We start from the raw sequence: 26,452 nt of genomic DNA, 5'->3' as shown, positions 1-26,452 counted from the left end.
AATGGCACTGTTCTTTATAAACCCATGTGAAAATAAAGTTAGACTTCTGGATTATAATTTCAGACAGAGGACTAAATTTAGTTTGAGCTCAAGAAGCTTTTTAAATATTGAGAACACATTTTTTTTTAATTAAAGACAATAGATAGTGTAGAGTTATAATATATGCCATCATATCGGTTATCAACCGTAATAAAAATGATAATTTCCCATTGGTATCAACCACAATTTCTACATCTACGCATCCCTAGAGTGCATGCACATATCTTTTGGCTGTCTGGATTGCAGATGGTTCTTGGAGTTTGAATTTAGAATCTGTTGCTCGCCGGCCCAGATCTTCAACCACTATTATATTACTTTAACAACTATTATTATTATTATTGTCTAAAAAAAGTATTATTATTGTACTAAGATTGAAAATATTCACTTCTTTCAAATTCCCTTGTATGCTGAGGCCTGGGTAGCTCAGCGAGAATTGACTCTCTGACTACCACCTTCGGAGTCGTGATTTCGAATCCAGGATGTGCTGAGTGAACCAGGTCTCCTTGGCTCATTTGCTAGGGAGGGTGGAGTCACAAGGGATAACCTCCTCGTGTTCGTGATTAGTGGTTCTCTCTCTCTCTCTCTCTCTCTCTCAATGGGGCTTGTGGTAAATTGTGCGTGGATCGCGGAGATTGGCGTAAGCCTCCACATGTGAGGTCTCTGCCATGTCATGCACAACAAGCCACGTGATAAAATGTGTGGATTGACTGCCTCAGAAGCAGAGGCAACTGAGACTTGTCTTCCGCCACCCAGATTGAGGTGAGTAACTACGTCACCACAAGGATCTACTAAGTTGTGGGAATCGGGCATTCCAAATTGGGAGAAAAGGGGATAAAAAATTAAAAATGGCCTTGTGTGCTGTGACAACAATAGAGTAAATATTAATGTAAAATAGTTCAACGATGGGCAAGGAGGAGGCGAGAACCGGCTTGTCAATGTAAATGATAATTTAATGAAAACTTAAACCAAAACACATAAACAAACACACACGACGGACATGCCCATAATTCTCTCTCTCTCGAACCATCGTCACCGGCCGCCTTTATCCCTCGCGCCTCATCAGGCCGATTGGGGACCGGGCGCGCGATGTTCTGATCGGCCGCGCCCCCCCTCCGCTCCACAATTAAATAGAAAAAAAATCCTGCTTGTCATTTATTCCACGTTAATAAAAGGCATTCAAAGGAGTTGACATTTGATGCAACGCACTTCATTCCGCATCTGAAATGGATTCTTAAAAAAAGAATTGAATTCATTTTGAAAACATTAATGTATTTCTCAATGAATAAGTAAACTTAAGGAATAGAAATGCAATATCCGATCAAGGCAGGCATGACAAGGTAGCCCCTCGTTCTGAATTCATTTCCATATTTTATTCTTTCTCTAAACATATTGGTTCACTCATACTTGTTTTACAGAGACATTCTCTCCTCACTAGTTTCTTAAAATTGGTCTTTGGTTGTACCAAAGCCCTTATCCTAAGAAAATGTAAAGTTAATTACATACATTTATGAAATTGATAGTTCCAACTCTAAATTAGATGAGCCACATTCCAAGCTGTTGTAAAAATGCCCCTACACACACATGCACAAACCTGTGGCCACACACCTAATGAATTCTGTATTAATGCAATGAATCTATATTGCTACAGTGTCTGTACAGGCTAATGAACTAAATAACTTGGTGAAAGTTTACATCATTACAATGCACAGACTCTCATGGTCTTAAACCAGCTTTTGAATATTCTATTGTATTTCTTGTTTGTTGTCTTTTCTACTGCCATTTTCCCCATATGGTGCCATTTTGGGACTGTAAGTCCTGTGGAATATTGATGGGTATAAAGAATAATCGTGGTCTCATTATGTCAAATACTGGATGGAAAAGAAACTCAACATCTACATAATATTACTACAGAAACTGCTTATACAATACTAAATATAAAGTGTTTTTGCCTTTCACTTCTGTAAATTGTCCAATGCCCAGCATAAGAGCCCAAAAATGTGTCCAGCAGTTGTAGTAACTGGAAATAGAGAATCTTAATCGGTGTGCTTGTCAGTTTGTGAACTAGACTTTTTGACTGGTTACCATCCACTTTCATTGTCGGAAAGAGAGAATTTTGGACATTCTACTAAACCTCTCTTTAGGTGTTCTAAGACAGAAACAAAACAGTAATGCAAGTATGATGGAATTTACATTTTTGGGTGAACTATCCTTTTAACAGTTACAGAAATACAGAAGAGCAGTACTACATTATTGATAAAAGAAAGTTTCCTCTTTTTTTCTAGAAAGTCTTAGGGAGATTAAAAAACCTGTGACACGCTGCTGTGAGGTTGGGTGGCCATTTCTAAAGCCAGCTTAGCTCAGCTGTGTGTGTTGGATGAATTGGCATCAAATGAGCTTGCAGATAATTCTTTAATTAGCTGGAATACCCAGACACCCCTGAGTTGTTCAACAGAACATTTTAAAGCTTTCGTAGTGAAGACATATTTACCAGGTCTTTCTAAAAGCTAAACTTGGATAATATATTTTGTAACCACAGGGTTCCAGTAAAGAGGCCCAGTCTATAGCCTGAACATTGTATCCCAGTTTGTTCCTTAGTCCAGTAGTCTGGAACTGATGTCTGACCAATGGCGTCAAGAGGGCACCAGCTGAGCCATTGCAGAGGGTGTGCTTTACCACTTTGTTTAAGTTGGCCGGACATTCATGCTCAGCAGAATTCCACAGAACCAGTGAGAGGGAAGATTAAGTGACTGTTTGTCAAGATACATAAAGTTTGCTCTACCTGTGGGAACATAGACACAGTTCATAGCATAAAACGGAATCAATTTTCACTACAGTACCTGAAGCATTTCTGGTCACTCAAGTTTGGAGGTTGGATATCAGAAAGATTGTCTGCCTCTTCAGATGCGTCAACACATACACACACCCTGTCGAGGACACTGTTGTTGTGGCGACACAGCGGCTTGGGCTTAGTATAGTGCTTTGATTTGTTCAGCTAACAAGCATTACACTATTTGTCCAGGGAGGGATGCTGGGGACAGAATGGAAATTATTTAATTAATGCATCATCCAGCTGCCACTCCTTGGATACCATATTTCCTTTTGATTATTTGTCATTTAGCAGATGCTTGTTATCCAAAGAAACTGACTATAATGACAGATTCCCTGGAGAATCTCAGAGTTAAGAGTCTATTTCAGTACAGTTGTGATGGCTCGATCACAGCAACTCTTTAGTTTATGGATCATACCTAACATGGTTTGAACCTTTGAATCTGGGGGAATCTTCATCTGAGATCTTTAACCGTTATGACGGGTGATCAGTTTTAACAGGGGATCAGACAACTTTGACTACTGTGGGGAAAAAATAAAATTATTTGTTCACCAAAAATACTTGAAATGATTAATGTATTACAGTATGTAAAATTAAAATGTAATTACAGGTATAAGACTCTAGACATCATTAATTATCATTTTAATGGCTTTGCAATCACATCCAGAACAACAAAGTATGCAAATACATTATTAATTTACTATATGCATGTAAATAAAGTTCAGGCCTGACCTAAAATGCAACACTTGATATTATAAATATTCAATATACGTAATATGGTGCAGGTCCATTTTTCATCTTTCTATCCATCAAGGGTTGCTTGGCCTAAATAAATTGAGGACCCTTACAATACGGCTATTGCCCCATTCCTCTATTTAACGCATATAAAGCATCAGAGATTCCAACTGCCACAATAAGTTCAGTTTGGTTTCAAAATATTACAGATTTTGCCAGCATGATCAGTTCAGTTGATGACCTTGTTGGTTGTCAAACCCTCCTACACGGCTCTTAAAAATCAATGAGCTGTCAATACAATGTTTGCGATATGCATGATGTTTAAACCAACACAGAATTAAGTAAATCTGGCTACAGTGTTGATGTTTACTGTATTGAAAGTAGTTTTATTTATATTTACACTTTTGTTGACCTATTTGTTGGGTGATCATGAGCTCTAAATGATTTTGTGGGTAGGGTAACCAAGTGTAATTCATTTGTGTAGCAGTCACTAATGTAGCTATAAAGACCTGCTAACACCGTGGAAGGGAACACTGTCAAACCATAATCCAACCGTAAAAATGTATGGTATTTAAGGCTTGGTGCACATCCAGTGACAGTGAGACTCATGTAGCCTACATCCTAATAACCAAGTAAAAAGCAATCTTTTCTTTTGAGCTTGTTTTGTTTAAATGCTACAATTAAGATTATAGGCCAGTTTCCTCTTTCTGTTTTGTCTCCATACATTTGATTTGACAAAGGTGTTTTTGATGCCTTCTCTCCATTACAAGTATTTCTCTATACACTTAAGTATTTTTAGATGTTGATTAAAAGCTCTGCTACTGTACAGCACACAGTAGTTCTGCTTGGCTGCGGTGTCAATGACCACATTAACGTTCACTTAAGAAAACTGTTTATTCCAGGGTTTTAGCAGAAATTGGCAATCTGAAACATTGTGTAAAGAAGAATGCTGATTTCCTTACGCTGTTTACGGGATTAAGAGAAAGTGGTTTAACACACTGGAATATGCGTCTTAATGTGCTCATATAAACAAGCTGTGTTCTGATGGGTGTATGAAGAGTGCACATGTGTGGAACAGACTGGGAAAACAAAGATCATAAGATGGAGTCCAACAATATGTCAACACAATGGAAACAGAATTCAAAATTTCTGGGAGTGCACTCAGTATAGTGGGAAAATCACATACACAATAACGCTATTAAACCGCTATAAAAAATGTACTGCGCTCCTGAAATAGAAAACAAAAAGTATAAAGTATTAGTATTATCTTTAAGTGGTAATGGTGTTAATCATTTTAGGGACTGTCCTTCATTTTCCGTGTTTTAGACATGTGATTGTGGCATCAGCTCAGTTCACTGAGCTCAAGCGGGGAAATCCCCAATACTATTATTGAATTATTGAAAAGATTCTTTCTTGATTTTTCTTTTTGAAAACATTGTTAGTGCACTGTTAATGTCTTGCAGTATTATTTTTTTCTCACATTTTCGAAAAAGTATAATTAAAAATAATTGAATTATGTCATAATATTCTCTTTATCGTTAATGAAATAAAAATACCCCTAAAAATGTCTCCATTATTTTTGTTAACGAGATTAACAAAGAGCATGATGGTTTTCAAATAACGTATTATTTTGACAGCACTTAACAGGGTGGGCTGGAATGCTGACAGGGGGTGCTGCAGAACCCTCAGCACCCCTACTTCCCGTGGCTATGCCTGTAAATTATGTAGATCCTACTCTGCCCGGATTTTCAGCATTCTTCACTAGCTGGTTCCTCCTCAACTTGTTCAGAAGATTTACAATCACATTCTGCTTTGCGCCAGCATGTGTACTGCTGTGCATTAGAGCATAGAACTTGGCCACTCAGTTGCCCTTTGGAGAGACAGATGGGCAGTTGGAGGCCAATTGTTATTTGATCTTGTCTGATAAGTAGCACTGATTTACTGCAGCCTTGAATGGTCCAGTTGGTCCAGATCTGTCTTTTATATCAGTCCCAATTAGTCATGTCATGTGCTTTTCAAATGAACTCATGCCTTGTGATTGCTGCCTATGATGCTACCATTATAACATTTGTTGATCACCCCAAATTGACTGAATGTCTATTCTTGAGCCCATAGAAACATGTAAAACTCTGGGCTTCCTGCTGGCCTCAAGGACACCATGGACAGTTTCCTACTTCCTGGACCCGCTACTCTCTCACTCCAGTTAAACCTAGTTTTGTTTGTAAATAGTAGTCCCCAGATTGCTTCTTTATCTAGGCCCTTTGAAATCGGTTTTATTTTTTCTAAATATATATATACACACACACACACACTCACCTAAAGGATTATTAGGAATACCATACTAATACTGTGTTTAACCCCCTTTTGCCTTCAGAACTGCCTTAATTCTACGTGGCATTGATTCAACAAGGTGCTGAAAGCATTCTTTAGAAATGTTGGCCCATATTGATAGGATAGCATCTTGCAGTTGATGGAGATTTGTGGGATGCACATCCAGGGCACGAAGCTCCCATTCCACCACATCCCAAAGATGCTCTATTGGGTTGAGATCTGGTGACTGTGGGGGCCATTTTAGTACAGTGAACTCATTGTCATGTTCAAGAAACCAATTTGAAATGATTCGAGCTTTGTGACATGGTTCATTATCCTGCTGGAAGTAGCCATCAGAGGATGGGTACATGGTGGCCATAAAGGGATGGACATGGTCAGAAACAATGCTCAGGTAGGCCGTGGCATTTAAACGATGCCCAATTGGCACTAAGGGGCCTAAAGTGTGCCAAGAAAACATCCCCCACACCATTACACCACCACCAGCAGCCTGCACAGTGGTAACAAGGCATGATGGATCCATGTTCTCATTCTGTTTACGCCAAATTCTGACTCTACCATCTGAATGTCTCAACAGAAATCGAGACTCATCAGATCAGGCAAAATGTTTCCAGTCTTCAACTGTCCAATTTTGGTGAGCTCTTGCAAATTGTAGCCTCTTTTTCCAATTTGTAGTGGAGATGAGTGGTACACGGTGGGGTCTTCTGCTGTTGTAGCCCATCCGCCTCAAGGTTGTGCGTGTTGTGGCTTCACAAATGCTTTGCTGCATACCTCGGTTGTAACGAGTGGTTATTTCAGGCAAAGTTGCTCTTCAATCAGCTTGAATCAGTCGGCCCATTCTCCTCTGACCTCTAGCATCAACAAGGCATTTTCGCCCACAGGACTGCCGCATACTGGATGTTTTTCCCTTTTCACACCATTCTTTGTAAACCCTAGAAATGGTTGTGCGTGAAAATCCCAGTAACTGACCATATTTTGAAATACTCAGGCCGGCCCGTCTGGCACCAACAACCATGCCACGCTCAAAATTGCTTAAATCACCTTTCTTTCCCATTCTGACATTCAGTTTGGAGTTCAGGAGATTGTCTTGACCAGGACCACACCCCTAAATGCATTGAAGCAACTGCCATGTGATTGGTTGATTAGATAATTGCATTAATGAGAAATTGAACAGGTGTTCCTAATAATCCATTAGGTGTATGTGTATGTGTGTGTATATATACATACATACATACATACATACATACACGGTATCTCACAAAAGTGAGTACACCCCTCACATTTTTGTAAATATTTGATTATATCTTTTCATGTGACAACACTGAAAAAATTACACTTTGCTACAACGTAAAGTAGTGAGTGTACAGCTTGTAAATTTGCTGTCCCCTCAAAATAACTCAACACACAGCCATTAATGTCTAAACTGCTGGCAACAAAATTGACTACACCCCTAAGTGAAAATGTCCAGATTGGGCCCAAATTGTAAATATTTTGTGTGGCCACCACTATTTTCCAGCACTGCTTTAACCCTCTTGGGCATGGAGGGCACCAGAGCTTCACAGGTTGCCACTGGAGTTCTATTCCACTCCTCCATGACAACATCACAGAGCTGGTGGATGTTAGAGACCTTGTGCTCCTCCACCTTCTGTTTGAGGATGCCCCACAGATGCTCAATAGGGTTTAGGTCTGGAGACATGCTTGGCCAGTCCATCACCATCACCCTCAGCTTCTTTAGCAAGGCAGTGGTCGTCTTGGAGGTGTGTTAGGGGTCGTTATCATGCTGGAATACTGCCCTGCGGCCCAGTCTCCAAAGGGAGGGGATCATGCTCTGCCACATTATGTCACAGTACATGTTGGCATTCATGGTTCCCTCAATGAACTGTAGCTCCCCAGTGCCGGCAGCACTCGTGCAGCCCCAGACTATGACACTTCCACCACCATGCTTGACTGTAGGCAAGACAGACTTGTCTTTGTACTCCTCACCTGGTTTCCGCCACACACGCTTGACACCATCTGAACCAAATAAGTTTATTTTAGTCTGCTTGTCTTCAGCAAACTGTTTGCGGGCTTTCTTGGGCATCATCTTTAGAAGAGACTTCCTTCTGGGACAACAGCCATGCAGACCAATTTGATGCAGTGTGCGGCGTATGGTCTGAGCACTGACAGGCTGGCCCCCCCCACCCCTTCAACCTCTGCAGCAATGCTGGCAGCACTCATACGTCTATTTCCCAAAGACAACCTCTGGATATGACGCTGAGCACGTGCACTTAACTTCTTTGCAAGGCCTGTTCTGAGTGGAACCTGTCCTGTTAAATCGCTGTATGGTCTTGGCCACCATGCTGCAGCTCAGTGTCAGGGTCTTGGCAGTCTTCTTATAGACTAGGCTATTTTTATGTGGAGCAACAATTCTTTTTTCAGATCCTCAGAGTTCTTTGCCATGAGGTGCCATGTTGGACTTCCAGTGACCAGTTTGAGGGAGTGTGAGAGCGATGACACCAAATTTAACACACCTGCTCCCCATTCACACCTGAGACCTTGTAACACTAACGAGTCACATGCCATCGGGGAGGGAAAATAGCTAATTGGGCCCAATTTGGAGAGTGGGTGTACTCACTTTTGTTGCCAGCAGTTTAGACATTAATGGCTGGGTGTTTAGTTATTTTGAGGGGACAGCAAATTTACACTGTTACGCTCACTACTTTACATTGTAGCAAAGTGTCATTTCTTCAGTGTTGTCACAAGAAAAGATATAATCAAATATTTACAAAAATGTGATGGGTGTACTCACTTTTTTGAGTTACTGTGTGTGTGTGTGTGTGTGTGTGTGTGTGTGTGTGTGTGTGTGTGTGTGTGTGTGTATATATATACAGTGCATACGGAAAGTATTCACAGTGCTTCACTTTTTCCACATTTTGTTATGTTTCAGCCTTATTCCAAAATTTATTAAATTCATTATTTTCCTCAAAATTCTACAAACAATTGAAATCTTTTCAAATGTATTAAAAATAAAAAACGAAAATCACATGTACATAAGTAATCACAGCCTTTGCTCAATACTTTGTTGAAGCATCTTTGGCACCAATTACAGCCTCAAGTCTTTTTGTGTATGATGCTACAAGCTTGGCACACCTATTTTTGGGCCGTTTCTCCCATTCTTCTTTGCAGGACCTCTCAAGCTCCATCAGGTTGGATGGGGAGCGTCAGTGCACACCCATTTTCAGATCTCTCCAGAGAGGTTCAATCGGGTTCAAATCTGGGCTCTGGCTGGGCCACTCAAGGACATTCACAGAGTTGTCCCGTAGCCACTCCTTTGTTATCTTGGCTGTGTGCTTGGGGTCGTTGTCCTGTTGGAAGATGAACCTTCGCCCCAGTCTGAGGTCCAGAGCGCTCTGGAGTAGGTTTTCATCAAGGATGTCTCTCTACATTGTTGCATTCATCTTTCCCTCGATCCTGACTAGTCTCCCAGTTGCTGCCGCTGAAAAACACCCCCACTGTAGGGATGGTATTGGCCAGGTGATGAGCAGTGCCTGGTTTCCTCCAGACATGACGCTTGCCATTCAGGCCAAATAGTTCAATCTTTGTTTCATCAGACCAGATCATTTGTTTTCTCATGGTCTGAGAGTCCTTCAGGTGCCTTTTGGCAAACTCCAGGTCGGCTGTCATGTGCCTTTTACTGAGTGGCAGCTTCCGTCTGGCCACTCTACCATACAGGCCTGATTGGTGCAGAGATGGTTGTTCTTCTGGAAGGTTCTCCTCTCTCCACAGAGAAATGCTGGAGCTCTGTCAGAGTGACCATCGGGTTCTTGGTCACCTCCCTGACTAAGGCCCTTCTCCCCCGATTGCTCAGTTTGGCCAGGCGGCCAGCTCTAGGAAGAGTGCTGGTGCTTCCAAACTTCCATTTACTGATGGAGGCCACTGTGCTAATTGGGATCTTCAATGCTGCAGACATATTTTTGTACCCTTCCCCAGATCTCTGCCTCGATACAATCCTACAGACAATTCCTTGGACTTCATGGCTTGGTTTGTGCTCTGACATGCACTGTTAACTGTGGGACCTTATATAGACAGGTGTGTGTGCCTTTCCAAATCATGTCCAATCAACTGAATTTACCACAGGTGGACTCCAATCAAGTTGTAAAAACATCTCAAGGATGATCAGTGGAAACAGGATGCACCTGAGCTCAATTTTGAGTGTTATGGCCAAGGCTGTGAATACTTATGTACATGTGATATTTTTTATTTTATTTACACTTCTCACACACCTTATATTCTAGTTGATCCCACAAAAGCTCAATGGGGTTAAGATCCATAACAGTCTTTTCTAATTATCTGTTGTCCAATGTCTATGTTTATTTGCCCACTCCAACCTTTTCTTTTTGTTCTTCTGTTTCAAAAGTGGCTTTTTCTTTGCAATTCTTCCCATAAGGCCTGAACTCCTGAGTCTTCTCTTTACTGTTGTTCATGAAACTGGTGTTAAGCGGGTAGAATTCAATGAAGCTGTCAGCTGAGGACATGTGAGATGTCTATTTCTCAAACTAGAGACTCTGATGTATTTATCCTCTTGTTTAGTTGTACATCTGACATTCCACATCTCTTTCTGTCCTTGTTAGAGCCAGTTGTCCTTTGACTTTGAAGATTGTAGTGTACACCTTTGTATGAAATCTTCGATTTCAAGCATTGTATAGCCTTAATTCTTCAAAACAATGATTGACTGATGAGTTTCTAGAGAAAGCGGTTTCTTTTTTTTTTTTGCTGTTTTTGTCCTAATATTGGCCATGAGACATGCCAGTCTATTGTATACTGTGGCAACTCAAAAACAAACACAAAGACAATGTTAAGCTTTATTTAAAATAATATAAAACTTTTTTTCAAATAGTGATGGTGCTGTCTTTTACATCAGTAATGTCCTGAATATACTTTGTGATCAGTTGAATGCCACTTTGGTGAATTAAAGTACCAATTTCCTTCCGAAACCGCTAAATCTGTACATTATTCCAAACTTTTGGCTGCCAGCGAGCTTCTTTGATATATATTGTCTGAAAAGTTTCTCATGATCTTAAAAACCTTTTGATTTGGTATGTTTGAAATTAGTTTTGTAGACAAAAATATAATTGTGCCACCATATTAGTTTATTTCATTACAAAATTAACATTTTATTAAAAACAAAATACGTTTTTGAAATTGATGACTTGGACCAAATAATAAAGAAAAGAAGCTAATAAGTGCCCAACATAGATGGGATCTCCTTCAATACTGTTTAAAAAGCATCCCAGGGTTATACCTCAAGAAGTTGGTTGAGAAAATGTCAAGCGTATGTTTCTGCAAATTCTATGCAAAGGGTGATTACTTTGAAGATGCTAAAATATAACATAGTTTTGATATATTTTGGATTTTTTTGTCACAACATAATTCCAATAGGTCAATTTCTGTTCTTCCATAGTTTTGATGACTTTATTATTATCCTTAAATGTGAAAAATAATAAAGAATAAGTGACCCTAAACTTTTGACCGGTAGTGTATATATTCTTTGTTTTATGGTTTAATCCAGTTTTCATCATAAAGTGTCTAATCAGATTAATTCAAAAACATTTTCCATTACTGAACAGCTGCTGTTCTGAGTCATTCTGATTTCATTTAGTCGTTAGTTCTGAATTTCAGAGTTATTTTAGCTGACTTGTTTGTCTCACGTGGCCTTTTCAACATGTTTGTTTCTCTTCTCAAAATCCAAAACATTTTTTAAATAATATAGCCCCATGCATGTGTCCCGCTGACACATATAACTCTCCAATCCAAAATGCATCTGCTCATTATTTTATTAGAAAGTTAATTATGCCACAGCATGAACTAACATTTGCAATCATTTATGATGGCTTTTGATTCATTTAATCCAAAATGTTCATCAAATTCTGTGAAATGCCAAGTTTTTGGTTGATTGCGTTATTATGACCGCTGATTTTGTCTGAATTTGTCCTGCCCTGCGTTCGCCTTCTTCCCTGGCACACTGGACTCAAGTATTTTTTCTGATGTAATGTAACAGACATTGGTAAAAGATATTAGTCAATTCAAAACATTATCACACCATTTCCATTTATGATGGTTTGTGAAGTCGACTATCACCCAAGAATGCTTTTGCATTCTTAGAACCCTCAATGCAAGGTAGGTATTGGCCATGAGACTTTAATGATGCTACCTTGTTATTTATGTATTTCAGCACTGGGGAGGCAAAAGCTATTTTTGCTACTTCGTGAATCCAAATCACATGCACACTTCAGCTGCCCGATGCAGCTTGACTCCTTCATGTTCATAAAATATAGTACACACTTCACGCAGAAAGCACACTTAAGAGCCTGAGACAGTCTTGGGAAATGATTTACATTTATTGCAGATTTACAGAAATGCACAGGCTTCCATAATTCTCCCTGAAATCTAAATCCCCCTTTCTTGAACACCATGTTCATATTGCGACCATGCATCTCCATGCTTTTAGCTCAATTACATTATCCATTTGATCCATTCTGGCATAGATGAGTGATTCTTCAACTCTGGCTTTTGAAACATGCTGTTACTCCGAGGAATGTCTTTCATCTAAGAGACTTATGGATGTAGTCAACTGAAAGTTTGTTTCCTGTTTTTGTTGAATGAAGGTTGTAAATTAAATGTTTAAGCTCATCTTCTGTGGATACAGATGTATTTGTCACTTTAAACTTAAGTCATAGGTGTGTTTTGTTGGAAGGCCACAGGCCTTCACCTACAGCGATGACATGCATTGTCTGTTTTGTGTGCTGGGCTAGTAGGAAACAAAGTTGAAAATGACTTCCATATACAGTGTTTCCTGCCATCCAAAACTGCAAATCTCATCTCCTCCAATGCACAATTTGTGGATGTAGGTTTAGTTTATATTAAAAAGGTGTTACATTCTGATTACAAAACAAAAACATTCATTCTATGGTCGCGATTTAGAGAGTAGGAAATCCACTGGTTCCCATTTTTGCTAGCTATGGCAAAAATAGTTAATATTGTGATATAACATTCCAGAAAAACTGGATGTACTCTCATTGAAGGAGGGACCTGAGCCATATCTAGGGAACAGAACATCATAGAGATTTAGGCCACATCTACAATAAATTGTTTCGGTTGATTTTGCTACACAATTTTCCTGCACCGAAAACACAAGCTCTTTATACATGGGAAGAGGATGAATTTGGCAAAAAAAAAAAAAAAAAAACAGTTTTCAACTGAAAACATAGTGTGGACGTGGCCTTAGGGTGGCCAGTAAACACCCACCAAGCAACTGAATAGCATTGTCATGGCAAGTAATCACAACACCCCAGCATTATGGCGGAAGATACATTGTTAAAAATGTGAAAATCCAGTTGAAGTCAGAAGTTTACATACACCTTAGCCAAACTCAATATATTAAACTCAGTTTTTCACAATTCCTGACATTTAATCGTAGAAAACTTTCCCTGTCTTAGGACAGTTAGGATCACTATTTTAAGAATGTGAAATGTCAGAATAATAGTTGAGAATGATTTATTTCAGCTTTAATATCTTTCAGCTTTAATATCTTTCATCACATCCCCAGTGTGTCAGAAGTTTACATACACTTTGATGGTATTTGGTAGAATTGCCTTTAAATTGTTTAACTTGGGTTAAACGTAAGGCGGCTCGGTATCATTAAAAAATGTTCGATACCGATATCTTTAATTCAATACCGATTCCTAAACGATACTTTTTTCTATACCAATTTTATGAAATCTGTTTTAACATGATTACAAACATTACTTATTACCTCCAAAAAAAAACGTTGGTTTTAGTTTTTACAGACTACTCCTGAGCCACTGCAGCTCCAACAAAGGAACAAAAAAGCACAAAGGAACGAAGCGTAACCAACACAATAATTCAGTGCAAAGAGTTTAATGAAGTTAATATATTTTTCAGTGCAAAATGAACTGTTTCAAGTCAGTATTTGAGGCTCACTACTACATACATAAGATCTTTAAATCACTCAGCAGTTCTTCTTCAAAAAATTAGCATGTCTGCTTTTTCAGGAGACAGCCAAGCCCATGAAAACATAAAAATTGCATTGTTTTATCATTGTTGCTTACTATAAAAAGGTAAAAAAGACATTATCTAGGTTAAGAGATTACATAGACACCAGGCCAACAACCTTAACGGTAAAGTTACAACAACATCACACAGCTTACTTACCTCCACTGTAGAAAAAGGCAGCAAACCTTTACCAATGAAGTTTGTTACTGCCCTGTGGCACTCATCTTGCCTTTCCTTCATCATTTTTCCTTTTTCTGCCAGTGTGAATGGATTGACACTTGATGGTCTCCTCATGCAAGGGTCGGCAGGGGCAGAGGTTATAACATTAATGTGAAGAGGAAGAAAAAAAACAAGAGAGCTAAACTGTTAATTCAGCCAACCCTAAGGATAAACACAGTTTAACAAGATAACTAGTTTAATGTGAGTTAAACTTGATCAGTTACTGTCAACATTTAGCATCGATTTAGCTAGCTATCTATCCAAAAAATATCTAACGTTAAGTAGGTCCCATTTTATAGGACTATGTCACCATGCACAGAAACGTTAATTTAACAAGTACACAAGCATGTACCCCTACTAGATTGTGTACTTGTGTTTGCTGATTTTGTTTGTTTGCTAAACGTTAACCTTACCTGTCGGAGTCCCAGTCATAGCACCGCTGCATTCGTCATTAGTTCTTTTACATCTAAGGGGGTTGGGACGCATACACACTACTGCCTCACGTGTGAGCCGCATCTCTGGGCGTAACCGGCATAAACTAGTGATTTTGGTTGATGCCTAACCACAGCCAATCACCAGCACTTTTAGATTTGCGCACAACTAGCATGCTACATGCTTATCACTGAAGTTGATGAGATTAACCCCTTAGGTATCGAAATTTGGTACTGAAGGACAAGACATTTGATGGACATCGATTGTATAGAGGCAATTCGGTCGGTGCCTAAAATCGAACTCTATACCCAGCCCTAGTCAAACTTTTTGGGTAGACTTCCACAAGCTTCTCAAAATAAGTTGCTGGGATTTTGGCCCATTCCTCCAGACAGAACTGGTGTAAATGAGTCAGGTTTGTAGGGCTTCTTGCTTGCACATGCTTTTTTAATTCTGCCCACAAATGTTCTATCGGATTGAGGTCAGGGCTTTGTGATGGCAACTCCAATACCTTGACTTTGTTGTCCTTAAGCCATTTTTCCACAACTTTGGAGGTATGCTTGGGGTCATTGTCCATTTGGAAGTCCCATTTGCGACCAAGCTTTAACTTCCTGGCTGATGTCTTGAGAAGATGCTTCAATATATATCCACCTAATTTTCCTTCCTCTATTTTGTGAAGTGCATCAGTCCCTCCTACAGCATAGCACCCCCACAACATGATGCTTCATGGTTTATGTTCTTCAGCTTGCAATCCTCACCCTTTGTCCTCCAAACATAATGATGGTCATTATGGCCAAAATGTTATTATGGCCAGAGCAGTGGATTCTTCCTTGCTGAGCAGCCTTTCAGGTTATTTCGATATAGTACTCGTTTTACTGTGGATATAGATACTTGTCTACCTGTTTTCTCAAGCATCTTCACAAGGTCCTTTGCTGTTGTTTTGAGATTGATTTGCACTTTTTGCACCAAATTATTTTCATCTCTAGGAGACATCTCATTCCTGAGCAATATGACGGCTGTGTGGTCCCACAGTGTTTGAACTTGCGTTTGTTTGTACAGATGAACGTGGTACCTTAAGGCATTTGGAAATTGCTCCCAAGGATGAATCAGACTTGTGGAGGTCCACTAATATAAATATATATATATATATATATATATATATATATATATATATATATATATATATATATATATATATATATATATATATTTGTCTGATTTCTTTTGATTTTCCCATGGTATCAAGCAAGGCACTGAGTTTGAAGGTAGGCCTTAAAATATATCAACAGGTACACCACCAATTGACTCCAATTAGCCTATCAGAATCTAATTTACATCATTTCTGGAATTATCCAATGTGGTTAAAGGCACAGTTAACTTGGTGAATATAAACTTCTGACCCACTGGAATTGTGATTATAGTCAATTAAAAGTGAAGCAACCTGTCTGTAAATGATTGTTAGAAAAATTACTTGTGTTGTGCCAAAACTATAGTTTGCTAATATGAAATCTGTGGATTGGTTAAAAATGAGTTTTAATGACTCAACCCAAGTGTTTGTAAACTTCTGATTTCAACTGTAAATAATCTAGTTCATTCTGTCTTATTTTACATTTTGAAATGACTGCCATACTGCAGTTTCGTTAGGATCTCGAAAGAGCTCCGAAATAGGATAATTTCGGCTCTGACTCAGAATCTTTCTGAAACTCCTACATGTTCCAGAAATGTTAATGAGGCTCCAGATTACTTTTAGGCCCAAATCATGGTTCTGTTGCCTCACTGGCATTGCAGACCACTGCATGCATGCTACAAAGTATCTACAAATCATGCATGCCAAAATAGGTCACCTATCGTCAAGGGAAGAGATGAGAGGGATGGTAATGCGTGTGATCCAAGTACATAGCTTTTAAAGTGTGAGTTGAGCAGCACAGATGGGCTTGACAGCTTTCAGAGAGGAGCCTTTCATTGTGTTTGATCATTCTTTCTTTTTCTATCTTTCTTATACAGGAAGGACCAGAATCTCTTGTCCCCAGTGAACTGCTGGTACCTGTTGTTGAACCAGGTCCGAAGGGAGAGCAAAGATCATGCGACTCTGAGCGATATTTATTTGAACAACGTTATCATGCGCTTCATGCAGATTAGTGAAGACTCTACACGCCTTCTGAAAAAGGTCAGAACTGTTTTCCTTTTACTTTATTACTACTAATTTGTCCTGTCATGCAAATCGTAAAGCTACAGCTGCCACAGTTGTGACTACTACTACTTAGTACGTAATATGATGTATAACTCCTTAAATATATATTTGGCTATTTAATCGCAATAAAGCATTTCCTTGAGCTAGAGTTCACTTCATTTTTTATCTGATCTTGTTGGATAGGCCCTAGATATTCCTCGTTTTTTTTTTTTTTCAGATTTGTTTCAGGTAGTTTCTATTATACTACTCAAAGAGTGGAATCTTCTAGAAACATTGAGTATTGATTGTATAGATGTAGCAGAAATAGTGAACAATTTTAGAAATAAATAGTAAAATTGTTATGCTCAAGAGACAAAGACAATGTTCTCCTCATTCAAAGTATACCTGTTTGCACTTAGTTCTTGTTAAAGCCAGATGTGGGGCATAAGATGTTTTTTGTGGTATGCGGTTGTTTGGGTGCCTGTATTTGCTTGTCAGATTTACAGTGTGGGTCCTGCTTCTAGGCTGTGGTTCTGTTCTGAAAAGTTCCTTTGGCCCGAGCTCTAATCATGGCCTCCTGCCTCTCGTTTGATGTCTGTGGCCCCATGACTGAGACGACGTGGCAGTCCCTGCGACACAGGCCACAGATGAGGGGACAACTCCCAAACAGATTATGTGCTGCCATGCATGCAATTCCTATGATTTGACCACAACAGCAAATTAAAAGGCTTGAATTTAGGAGATAAACAGGGGTCTTCTGTTACCCCTTTTCCACTGACACTGCCACTGCTTTTGGCCAGTCTGGCCCTTTTCCGGACCTTACCGCCAAAGACAATGTGGTTCTGGGCTGAAAGTAATCAGCTCTGCAATGACCCCTAGGAATATTTTGGATTTAATAGAAGTTAAGTTCAATCTACAGCATTTGTGGCATAGTGTTGATTACCACAAAAAAGTTATTTTGGCTTATCCCTTTTTTCTTTAAAAAGAAAAATCAAAAATTGGGGTTACAGTGAAGTATTTACAATGGAAGTGAATGGAGGCCAACTTGTAAACATTAAAATATTTTGTTTTAGAAGTATATCTACCAGACTTAAACAAGATGCATGTTAGCATGATATTATTGTGATGAAATCACTTATTAACATTTCTGATTAAAGTTATCCAATTTTACAGCTTCTTTGCCATGACGACGTAATGGTATAAACCCTAAAATGACCGTAAAAACAAAAACTATGGTTTGAACAACTTTGCAGCTCAAATAATACACAAAGTTTAACAGAATTAATGTAAGTGCTTTTATAATATTATAAGCTTCACATTTATGCTTTTTAAACCCTCCAAAAATTGTCCCCATTTACTTCTATTGTACCTCAATTTTTATTTTTATGAAAGAAAAGGAGGTACAATTTGAAAAAATGTTTGCGGTAATCAACATTATTCTACGAATATTGTAGATTGAGCTTAACTTGTTTTGAACCTGGTATATTGCTTGTAATCTGTTTGTTTAAAACCAGGTACCAGTAATATTGGAGAATGAGAGATGTCCTCCCCAAGTTGTTTTTGAAACCACATCTTTTCAAAGGTGTCTGCGCTTCAAGTCACTATGCACATTCAGTTGACAGACTCCACGTTCTCTGATGCACTGCACAGTCACTCCAGCCACTTTATGTCCCCTGCCCATTGCCCAATGATATTATTTACAAATGTCCTAATGTATGCATGAATTGATCACTATGAATTGAATTCATTTTCTGTTTATATAGCTTATATCGAAGCATTTGACATAATAATACCAAACAAAGTTACTTTGGATATTAAATTGCTTTCTCACAACTAAAAAAAATTAATCCATCTTGGTTTGGCTTACATGTCAGTGGAAACATGGGTTGGTTTGCAGGTGTCCTGACCAAGCATTGGTTCTGGTACCAGCATCGGTTCTGGTACCAGCATTGGTTCTGGTACCCTTCTCTCATTATTGCTTGCTAACACAAGGGGAAGGTGCCCATTACAGTAAGCAGGGTTAAAGACTCCATTGTGACAAAGAACCAGATGTCCTCCGTGCTCCTCAGAGCTGTATTCAGAAGAATGAGGGCCTTGCATTCAAGGGTAATAAATACATCTACATCACAGTGGAGGAGGTGCCCTGGGCTTTAGAGTTTAAACTTAAATGGTAACACTATGAGTAATGACACCAACTTTGCTATGAAAGAAACCTGGTGGGTCAGTCAGCATATAAGCAAGTTGTCCATAAACGCATCTTGTAAGCTGTATATATAAATATGTAAATGACCATTTGACATCCCCAAATGAGCATGTCTCCCTCTATAGCCCCTGTTTACATAAACCCCTATTGGTATGCAGCTCTTATGTGACTAGTTATATAACAAGACCACTTCTTCCACTTAACGTCTTGCTTTCTGCTTTCTCAATGTGTTGACACAAGAGTGGCAGAAGAGAGCAGTGGGTTGTTTCTCTTAAGAGCGCTATATGTTGTTTGTGGGGGACAGTCAGTCACCCATGGTGTTATAACTGCTCTTCCCTGTAATCATGCACCCTGCTTCCTTTGATCACAACATAATTTCAGTAATGAGCCCCGCACACAGAAGATTGAAGCCTTTGCTGTTTCCCCAACCCTTCGAGGCACAGCTGCAAGTGTCACACTGAGACACTCACTGCTTCTAAGAGACTGACCTTGAGGATGTTTCTTTGACAAGAGTCTTAGAAGTCAAACATCACTATTACTGTTGCTTATTCTTGAGGAAAGGGATTTGATCTAACCCATAATAACCCTAAGTATTAAACTTGGGCATGCAACTTTGTCCCACACTGTTTGTAAGAAGTCGCAAGGAGTTAGTTGATAGTTAACAATATGTCTGATAACTAATAACATTTTTGCAAAGACAGATCTATGACAGAGAGAATGTGGTTATAGATCAGCTTTGTCCTGCATACGTACAACTTAATCAGACCACAATCAGCCACTGTGTTGATGCATGTTTTTGAGCATGTGTTGGTTGGCAGTAGTGATGCAGGGTGTATTTAACACTTATTTAGCTGATTTAGCTTTCTTCAAATATTACATTTGATCTCTAGAAATGAAGGTTTTGTTAAAAGCAAGAAAGTCTAAAGGGTAAAGGATCTGTAGAGGTATGTTGTAATATACATTAACCATTCAGCATTCAAGCATCTCACCACTGATGGAGCTCAGCATCACTGGAGCTCATGCTTCCAGGATGCATTTACAATGAGGAATTCTATCATGGACGTACCGATTACATCACACGCATTTTGTTTTCATTATTTATACAACTTTTGCTTTCACACAGTTGGAGTGTATTTATAAAATACAAGGTAAATTTAGAATTCTTGGAACGCACTCTATTTCTCAGGCCAAAGGTGGTGATTGGCCTGTAATGGATGCCACTCATTTTCCTATCAATGCTCACCTTATTTATCTAGTTGATAAACCCCAGAGCCTTTCTCTGAGCAAGGTTAATTTCCTCCAAGATTAAATGCCCTTTTATTTAGCTAGTGATATAAGTACTAAATAATACTGAAGCATGAATTGAAACACAATACTGGCATAAATATAAATTCCACTGTGGGTGACCTGATCATAATATGTGATGCTGTAAAGCTATTGTAGGCATGACATTTGTTAGATTTCTGTAAGCACTTTTATTTAGTTCCAGCACAACTGGTAGAACATGGCACTAGCAAAGAAAACCTAGATGTATACTTGGATCTAAAATGCACTGTAAGTTGCTTCAAATAAAAATGTCTGCCAAATGAATAAATGTAAATGTAAAGTCTACTACCACTGTGACCCCAACTGTTTGACATGGATTGTTTTTGACTGGCTTCAGCATGGGCTCTGCTTCTGTCAACCCTCTCATGTTCGTGCCTTGGAGGTTGCCAGTGTTTTAAAGCTTGATTAATTTTAATGCAGTACTGTAATGCTGTATACCCAGAGGCTTGTTATGGTTATTTATGGAGTCCTTAATGTTACTCCCATATGTTGTTCCACTATGACTCAACTTCTTACTTGACATGTACAAGCCCAGCATCCAAGTTGCAAAGTCAGGAACATCCATATGCAAGCCTGAGTTCTCACGTAATGCATTTACAGGAAAATAATGGGTTCTTTGAAATGGTGTGCTTTAATTAAGCAAATCTGTGAGTAGACCTCAGTAGACACTTATCCAAATCATCTGTTGTAGTGCATCCCAAAGATTTCCAGATATCTGTTGTTGGAAATGCCAAGATTTATATATATATATATATATATATATATATATATATATATATATATATATATATATATATATATATATATATATACACTCACCTAAAGGATTATTAGGAACACCATACTAATACTGTGTTTGACCCCTTTCGTCTTCAGAACTGCCTTAATTCTATGTGGCATTGATTCAACAAGGTGCTGAAAGCATTCTTTAGAAATGTTGGCCCATATTGATAGGATAGCATCTTGCAGTTGATGGAGATTTGTGGGATGCACATCCAGGGCACGAAGCTCCCGTTCCACCACATCCCAAAGATGCTCTATTGGGTTGAGATCTGGTGACTGTGGGGGCCATTTTAGTACAGTGAACTCATTGTCATGTTCAAGAAACCAATTTGAAATGATTCGAGCTTTGTGACATGGTGCATTATCCTGCTGGAAGTAGCCATCAGAGGATGGGTACATGGTGGCCATAAAGGGATGGACATGGTCAGAAACAATGCTCAGGTAGGCCGTGGCATTTAAACGATGCCCAATTGGCACTAAGGGGCCTAAAGTGTGCCAAGAAAACATCCCCCACACCATTACACCACCACCACCAGCCTGCACAGTGGTAACAAGGCATGATGGATCCATGTTCTCATTCTGTTTACTCCAAATTCTGACTCTACCATCTGAATGTCTCAACAGAAATCGAGACTCATCAGGCCAGGCAACATTTTTCCAGTCTTCAACTGTCCAATTTTGGTGAGCTCTTGCAAATTGTAGTCTCTTTTTCCTATTTGTAGTGGAGATGAGTGGTACCCGGTGGGGTCTTCTGCTGTTGTAGCCCATCCGCCTCAAGGTTGTGGGTGTTGTGGCTTCACAAATGCTTTGCTGCATACTTCGGTTGTAACGAGTGGTTATTTCAGGCAAAGTTGCTCTTCTATAAGCTTGAATCAGTCGGCCCATTCTCCTCTGACCTCTAGCATCAACAAGGCATTTTCGCCCACAGGACTGCCGCATACTGGATGTTTTTCCCTTTTCACACCATTCTTTGTAAACCCTAGAAATGGTTGTGCGTGAAAATCCCAGTAACTGACCATATTTTGAAATACTCAGGCCGGCCCGTCTGGCACCAACAACCATGCCACGCTCAAAATTGCTTAAATCACCTTTCTTTCCCATTCTGACATTCAGTTTGGAGTTGAGGAGATTGTCTTGACCAGGACCACACCCCTAAATGCATTGAAGCAACTGCCATGTGATTGGTTGATTAGATAATTGCATTAATGAGAAATTGAACAGGTGTTCCTAATAATCCTTTAGGTGAGTGTATGTATGTATATATATATTTATTTGTCGGACATCCCAAAGATTTCCAGATATCTGTTGTAGGTCATCCGGAGTTGTCCAAAAATATGTTGTAGAACACCCCAAGATTTCCATCTGTCTTTTGTAGGACATTTAGAGATTTCTGTAAATCTGTTGTGGGACATCCCATAGATTTCCAGATATGTGTAGTAGGACATCCCAAGTTTTCCATATATCTGTTGTTGGACATTAAGATTTCCAGAAAACTGTTGTAGAACATCTTGACATTTCCAGATATCAGTTGTAAAATATCCAGAGATTTCCAGATATCTGTTGTAGGACATCCAGAGATTTCCAGATATCTGTTGTTGGACAGCCCATTCAGTTAAATTCTATTACTTCAAGGCTCTTCCTAACCGTGTAACCACGTTCCCATCAGTCTGGTTTTGACTGCACCTGTATAAGCCTACATCAAACCACTCCCTTTCCACAATCATGTACACTATTCCTTACTATTCTCCTTACCTTACATTACTCGACTGCCTGTACTGTACAATGAGTCAAGAACAATTACTTAGCATGTGTGTGTGTGTGTGTGTGTGTGTGTGTGTGTGTGTGTGTGTTGACATGAACACATTTACAAACACACAGCTGTTGGCTCTTGTGTTTGTCTTTCAGAGGTAATGTAGAAGAGCGCAATGTGAGTATTTGAAGACATTAACTGGATTAGTTTAACTCTTGACCTCCACACAACACATGTGACCTGTGTTACACTTGCATTCCAGATGCAATTCGAGTCAAATCAGAGTGCTTGCACAGTTGAGAATGTTTGACAGGGTGTTTTTGATTGATAGAAATGCATAAAATTTGTTTTTAGCAAGAGCATAGCAACCTTTATAACCATAGGGGCCCTCCCCACATTCGATGTTGGCCCTTGCCCAAGTTTGAACATTGTTTCCTAATTAATGTTCATGACATTAATTCATTAATATCCAAATGGCATATAATGTGACCTCCCACTTTTCAGATCGTTTTGGTTGTGTGGAAAGATTGAGTAAAATAATCGAGGAAATTGAGGAAATAGAGTAGAAATGCAACGATTGGATTTCCAAATAAATGTTTTCCTTATGCATACATTGAGAAAATAGTTTTGTTTAAAGAAGTTGTGGCCTCTGGTTTATCCAGATTGACTCCAGTCTATGCTCAAGCTGTAGTAGCAGGATTTGCTCATAGACCCCTTGAATATTGACTGATTGTTAGGAATGGCACGTGGAATCAGATTAGTAGAGATATAATTGGGTTAGTGAGAGTCTAGAGTGCCCTGCGAGATGGAAAGATCAGCTGCACGCAGGTAATCCACACAAGCTAAAAGTTGAAGTGAATGTTACAACTGCAACATGCAAACCATCAGTGTTAACAGTTGGTTCCATGATGTAAATACAGTACTGTGTCATTGAGTTAGAAATAACTCATATAGCTCATTGTATAGTAAGACAATTAATTTATTTATTATGGATTGCAATTTTGGTTTGTTTCTTTGTCTGAAGTTATTTATTTATAAATAAAAATGTGTGTGTGTGTGTGTGTATATATGTATGTATGCATGTGTGTGTGTGTGTGTGTGTGTGTGTGTGTATATGTATATATGTATGTATATATATATATATATATATATATATATATATTATACACTCACCTAAAGGATTATTAGGAACACCATACTAATACTGTGTTTGACCCCCTTTCGCCTTCAGAACTGCCTTAATTCTACGTGGCATTGATTCAACAAGGTGCTGAAAGCATTCTTTAGAAATGTTGGCCCATATTGATAGGATAGCATCTTGCAGTTGATGGAGATTTGTGGGATACACATCCAGGGCACGAAGCTCCCGTTCCACCACATCCCAAAGATGCTCTATTGGGTTGAGATCTGGTGACTGTGGGGGCCATTTTAGTACAGTGAACTCATTGTCATGTTCAAGAAACCAATTTGAAATGATTCGAGCTTTGTGACATGGTGCGTTATCCTGCTGGAAGTAGCCATCAGAGGATGGGTACATGGTGGCCATAAAGGGATGGACATGGTCAGAAACAATGCTCAGGTAGGCCGTGGCATTTAAACGATGCCCAATTGGCACTAAGGGGCCTAAAGTGTGCCAAGAAAACATCCACCACACCATTACATCACCAGCCTGCACAGTGGTAACAAGGCATGATGGATCCATGTTCTCATTCTGTTTACGCCAAATTCTGACTCTACCATCTGAATGTCTCAACAGAAATCGAGACTCATCAGACCAGGCAGTCTTCCAGTCTTCAACTGTCCAATTTTGGTGAGCTTTTGCAAATTGTAGCCTCTTTTTCCTATTTGTAGTGGAGATGAGTGGTACCCAGTGGGGTCTTCTGCTGTTGTAGCTCATCCGCCTCAAGGTTGTGGGTGTTGTGGCTTCAGAAATGCTTTGCTGCATACCTCGGTTGTAACGAGTGGTTATTTCAGGCAAAGTTGCTCTTCTGTCAGCTTGAATCAGTCGGCCCATTCTCCTCTGACCTCTAGCATCAACAAGGCATTTTCGCCCACAGGACTGCCGCATACTGGATGTTTTTCCCTTTTCACACCATTCTTTGTAAACTCTAGAAATGGTTGTGCGTGAAAATCCCAGTAACTGAGCAGATTGTGAAATACTCAGACCGGCCCGTCTGGCACCAACAACCATGCCACGCTCAAAATTGCTTAAATCACCTTTCTTTCCCATTCTGACTAAAATGGCCCCCACAGTCACCAGATCTCAATCCAATAGAGCATCTTTGGGATGTGGTGGAACGGGAGCTTCGTGCCCTGGATGTGCATCCCATAAATCTCCATCAACTAACTAAGATGCTATCCTATCAATATGGGCCAACATTTCTAAAGAATGCTTTCAGCACCTTGTTGAATCAATGCCACGTAGAATTAAGGCAGTTCTGAAGGCGAAAGGGGGTCAAACACAGTATTAGTATGGTGTTCCTAATAATCCTTTAGGTGAGTGTGTATATTGTTTGTTTGATGTAGTATGCTTGTACATTTTAAATTGGCATCAAGGCCAGGGAGTCATGTTTACATGCATATTTTGACTGCTTTGTTCTGTGCACTGTAATTTGTTGGGAGTTTGCATATCATTCAATGTTCAAAGCACACCATTGGAGTTTACAGTGTGAACAACATGCTTACAGCTTTATTTTTGTCACATATGTTGTTATTTAAAGTATTGCAGCCTGATTGTTGATGCCTCTTCATCTAGTTTTTGCATCTCTCTCTCTCTCTCTCTCTTCAGAGTAAAGAAATCACCTTTCAGTTGCAAGAGGATTTAATGAAAGTCCTCAACGAGCTCTATACGGTAAGTACCATATTGATAACTCCTCTCTCTGTGACAGAATCTTCTAATTTCATGTCAATACATATTTATAAAAAATTTTAAAAAAGCAGGACGGTTGGCATTTGAGAAGCTACAGGCTGTATAGGACCAGTTAAACTGTAGTTGAACCATCTGCTATGATCTCTTGTGAGCTCCTCAAAGCAGAAAACATTCAAGCTTGTATAATATTGGAAACTATAGCTTTAGGCTACAGTGGATCTTGTCTTAGCCTCAGACGATACGCCCACAGACTGCCTACAGTTTGTTCCACTGCTTGTCTGAGCATATTGCACACACATGCTAAACACTTACAAAAATTGCAAGCTCCATTCTGATTGGCCAGCTTAGTGCAACTTCTGGATAGAATCATAGTTTTAAATGTTTAGTTAAAATTTTGTTTTGTCTTCAGTTTAGTATAGTTTTCGTTTGATTTTCATGCTAAGGCTGTTTGTTTTGGTTTAATTTTAGGCCGCATCCACGCTTTAGTTTTAGTTTGAAAACGCATATTTTTCTCTCTTATTTAGCCTTCCGTCCACACTGAGATGGCGTTATTGACTCTCTCCCAAGTGGATACATTTGAAAACACCATCGCATTGTAGTGTGGACTGGAAAAACTAGATATGTGAAAACGATGACATATTTGTTTTCATGTGATGCAGTCATGTAATCCTTTCAACCCAAAACAATCAAGATGGCTGCCCATGTTGTAGTCCTGTTGTTGC

General features: G+C 39.3%; 1 protein-coding gene across 3 annotated transcripts in view; it reads left to right on the top strand.

Moving 5' to 3' along the window:
* LOC127622967 (SLIT-ROBO Rho GTPase-activating protein 1-like) overlaps nt 1-26,452 on the top strand; it is a 134,255-nt gene that overhangs the window by 40,988 nt on the left and 66,815 nt on the right. For all 3 annotated transcript variants that reach the window (XM_052097179.1, XM_052097180.1, XM_052097181.1), the window contains exons 3-4: nt 16,634-16,796; nt 25,650-25,712. In XM_052097179.1, coding sequence (XP_051953139.1) covers nt 16,634-16,796; nt 25,650-25,712 — 226 coding nt within the window. The remainder of the gene's footprint in view (nt 1-16,633; nt 16,797-25,649; nt 25,713-26,452) is intronic.

Source organism: Xyrauchen texanus, chromosome 29, assembly GCF_025860055.1.
Source record: "Xyrauchen texanus isolate HMW12.3.18 chromosome 29, RBS_HiC_50CHRs, whole genome shotgun sequence".
Taxonomy (NCBI): domain Eukaryota; kingdom Metazoa; phylum Chordata; class Actinopteri; order Cypriniformes; family Catostomidae; genus Xyrauchen; species Xyrauchen texanus.
This window is presented reverse-complemented; position numbering and strand designations above follow the sequence as displayed.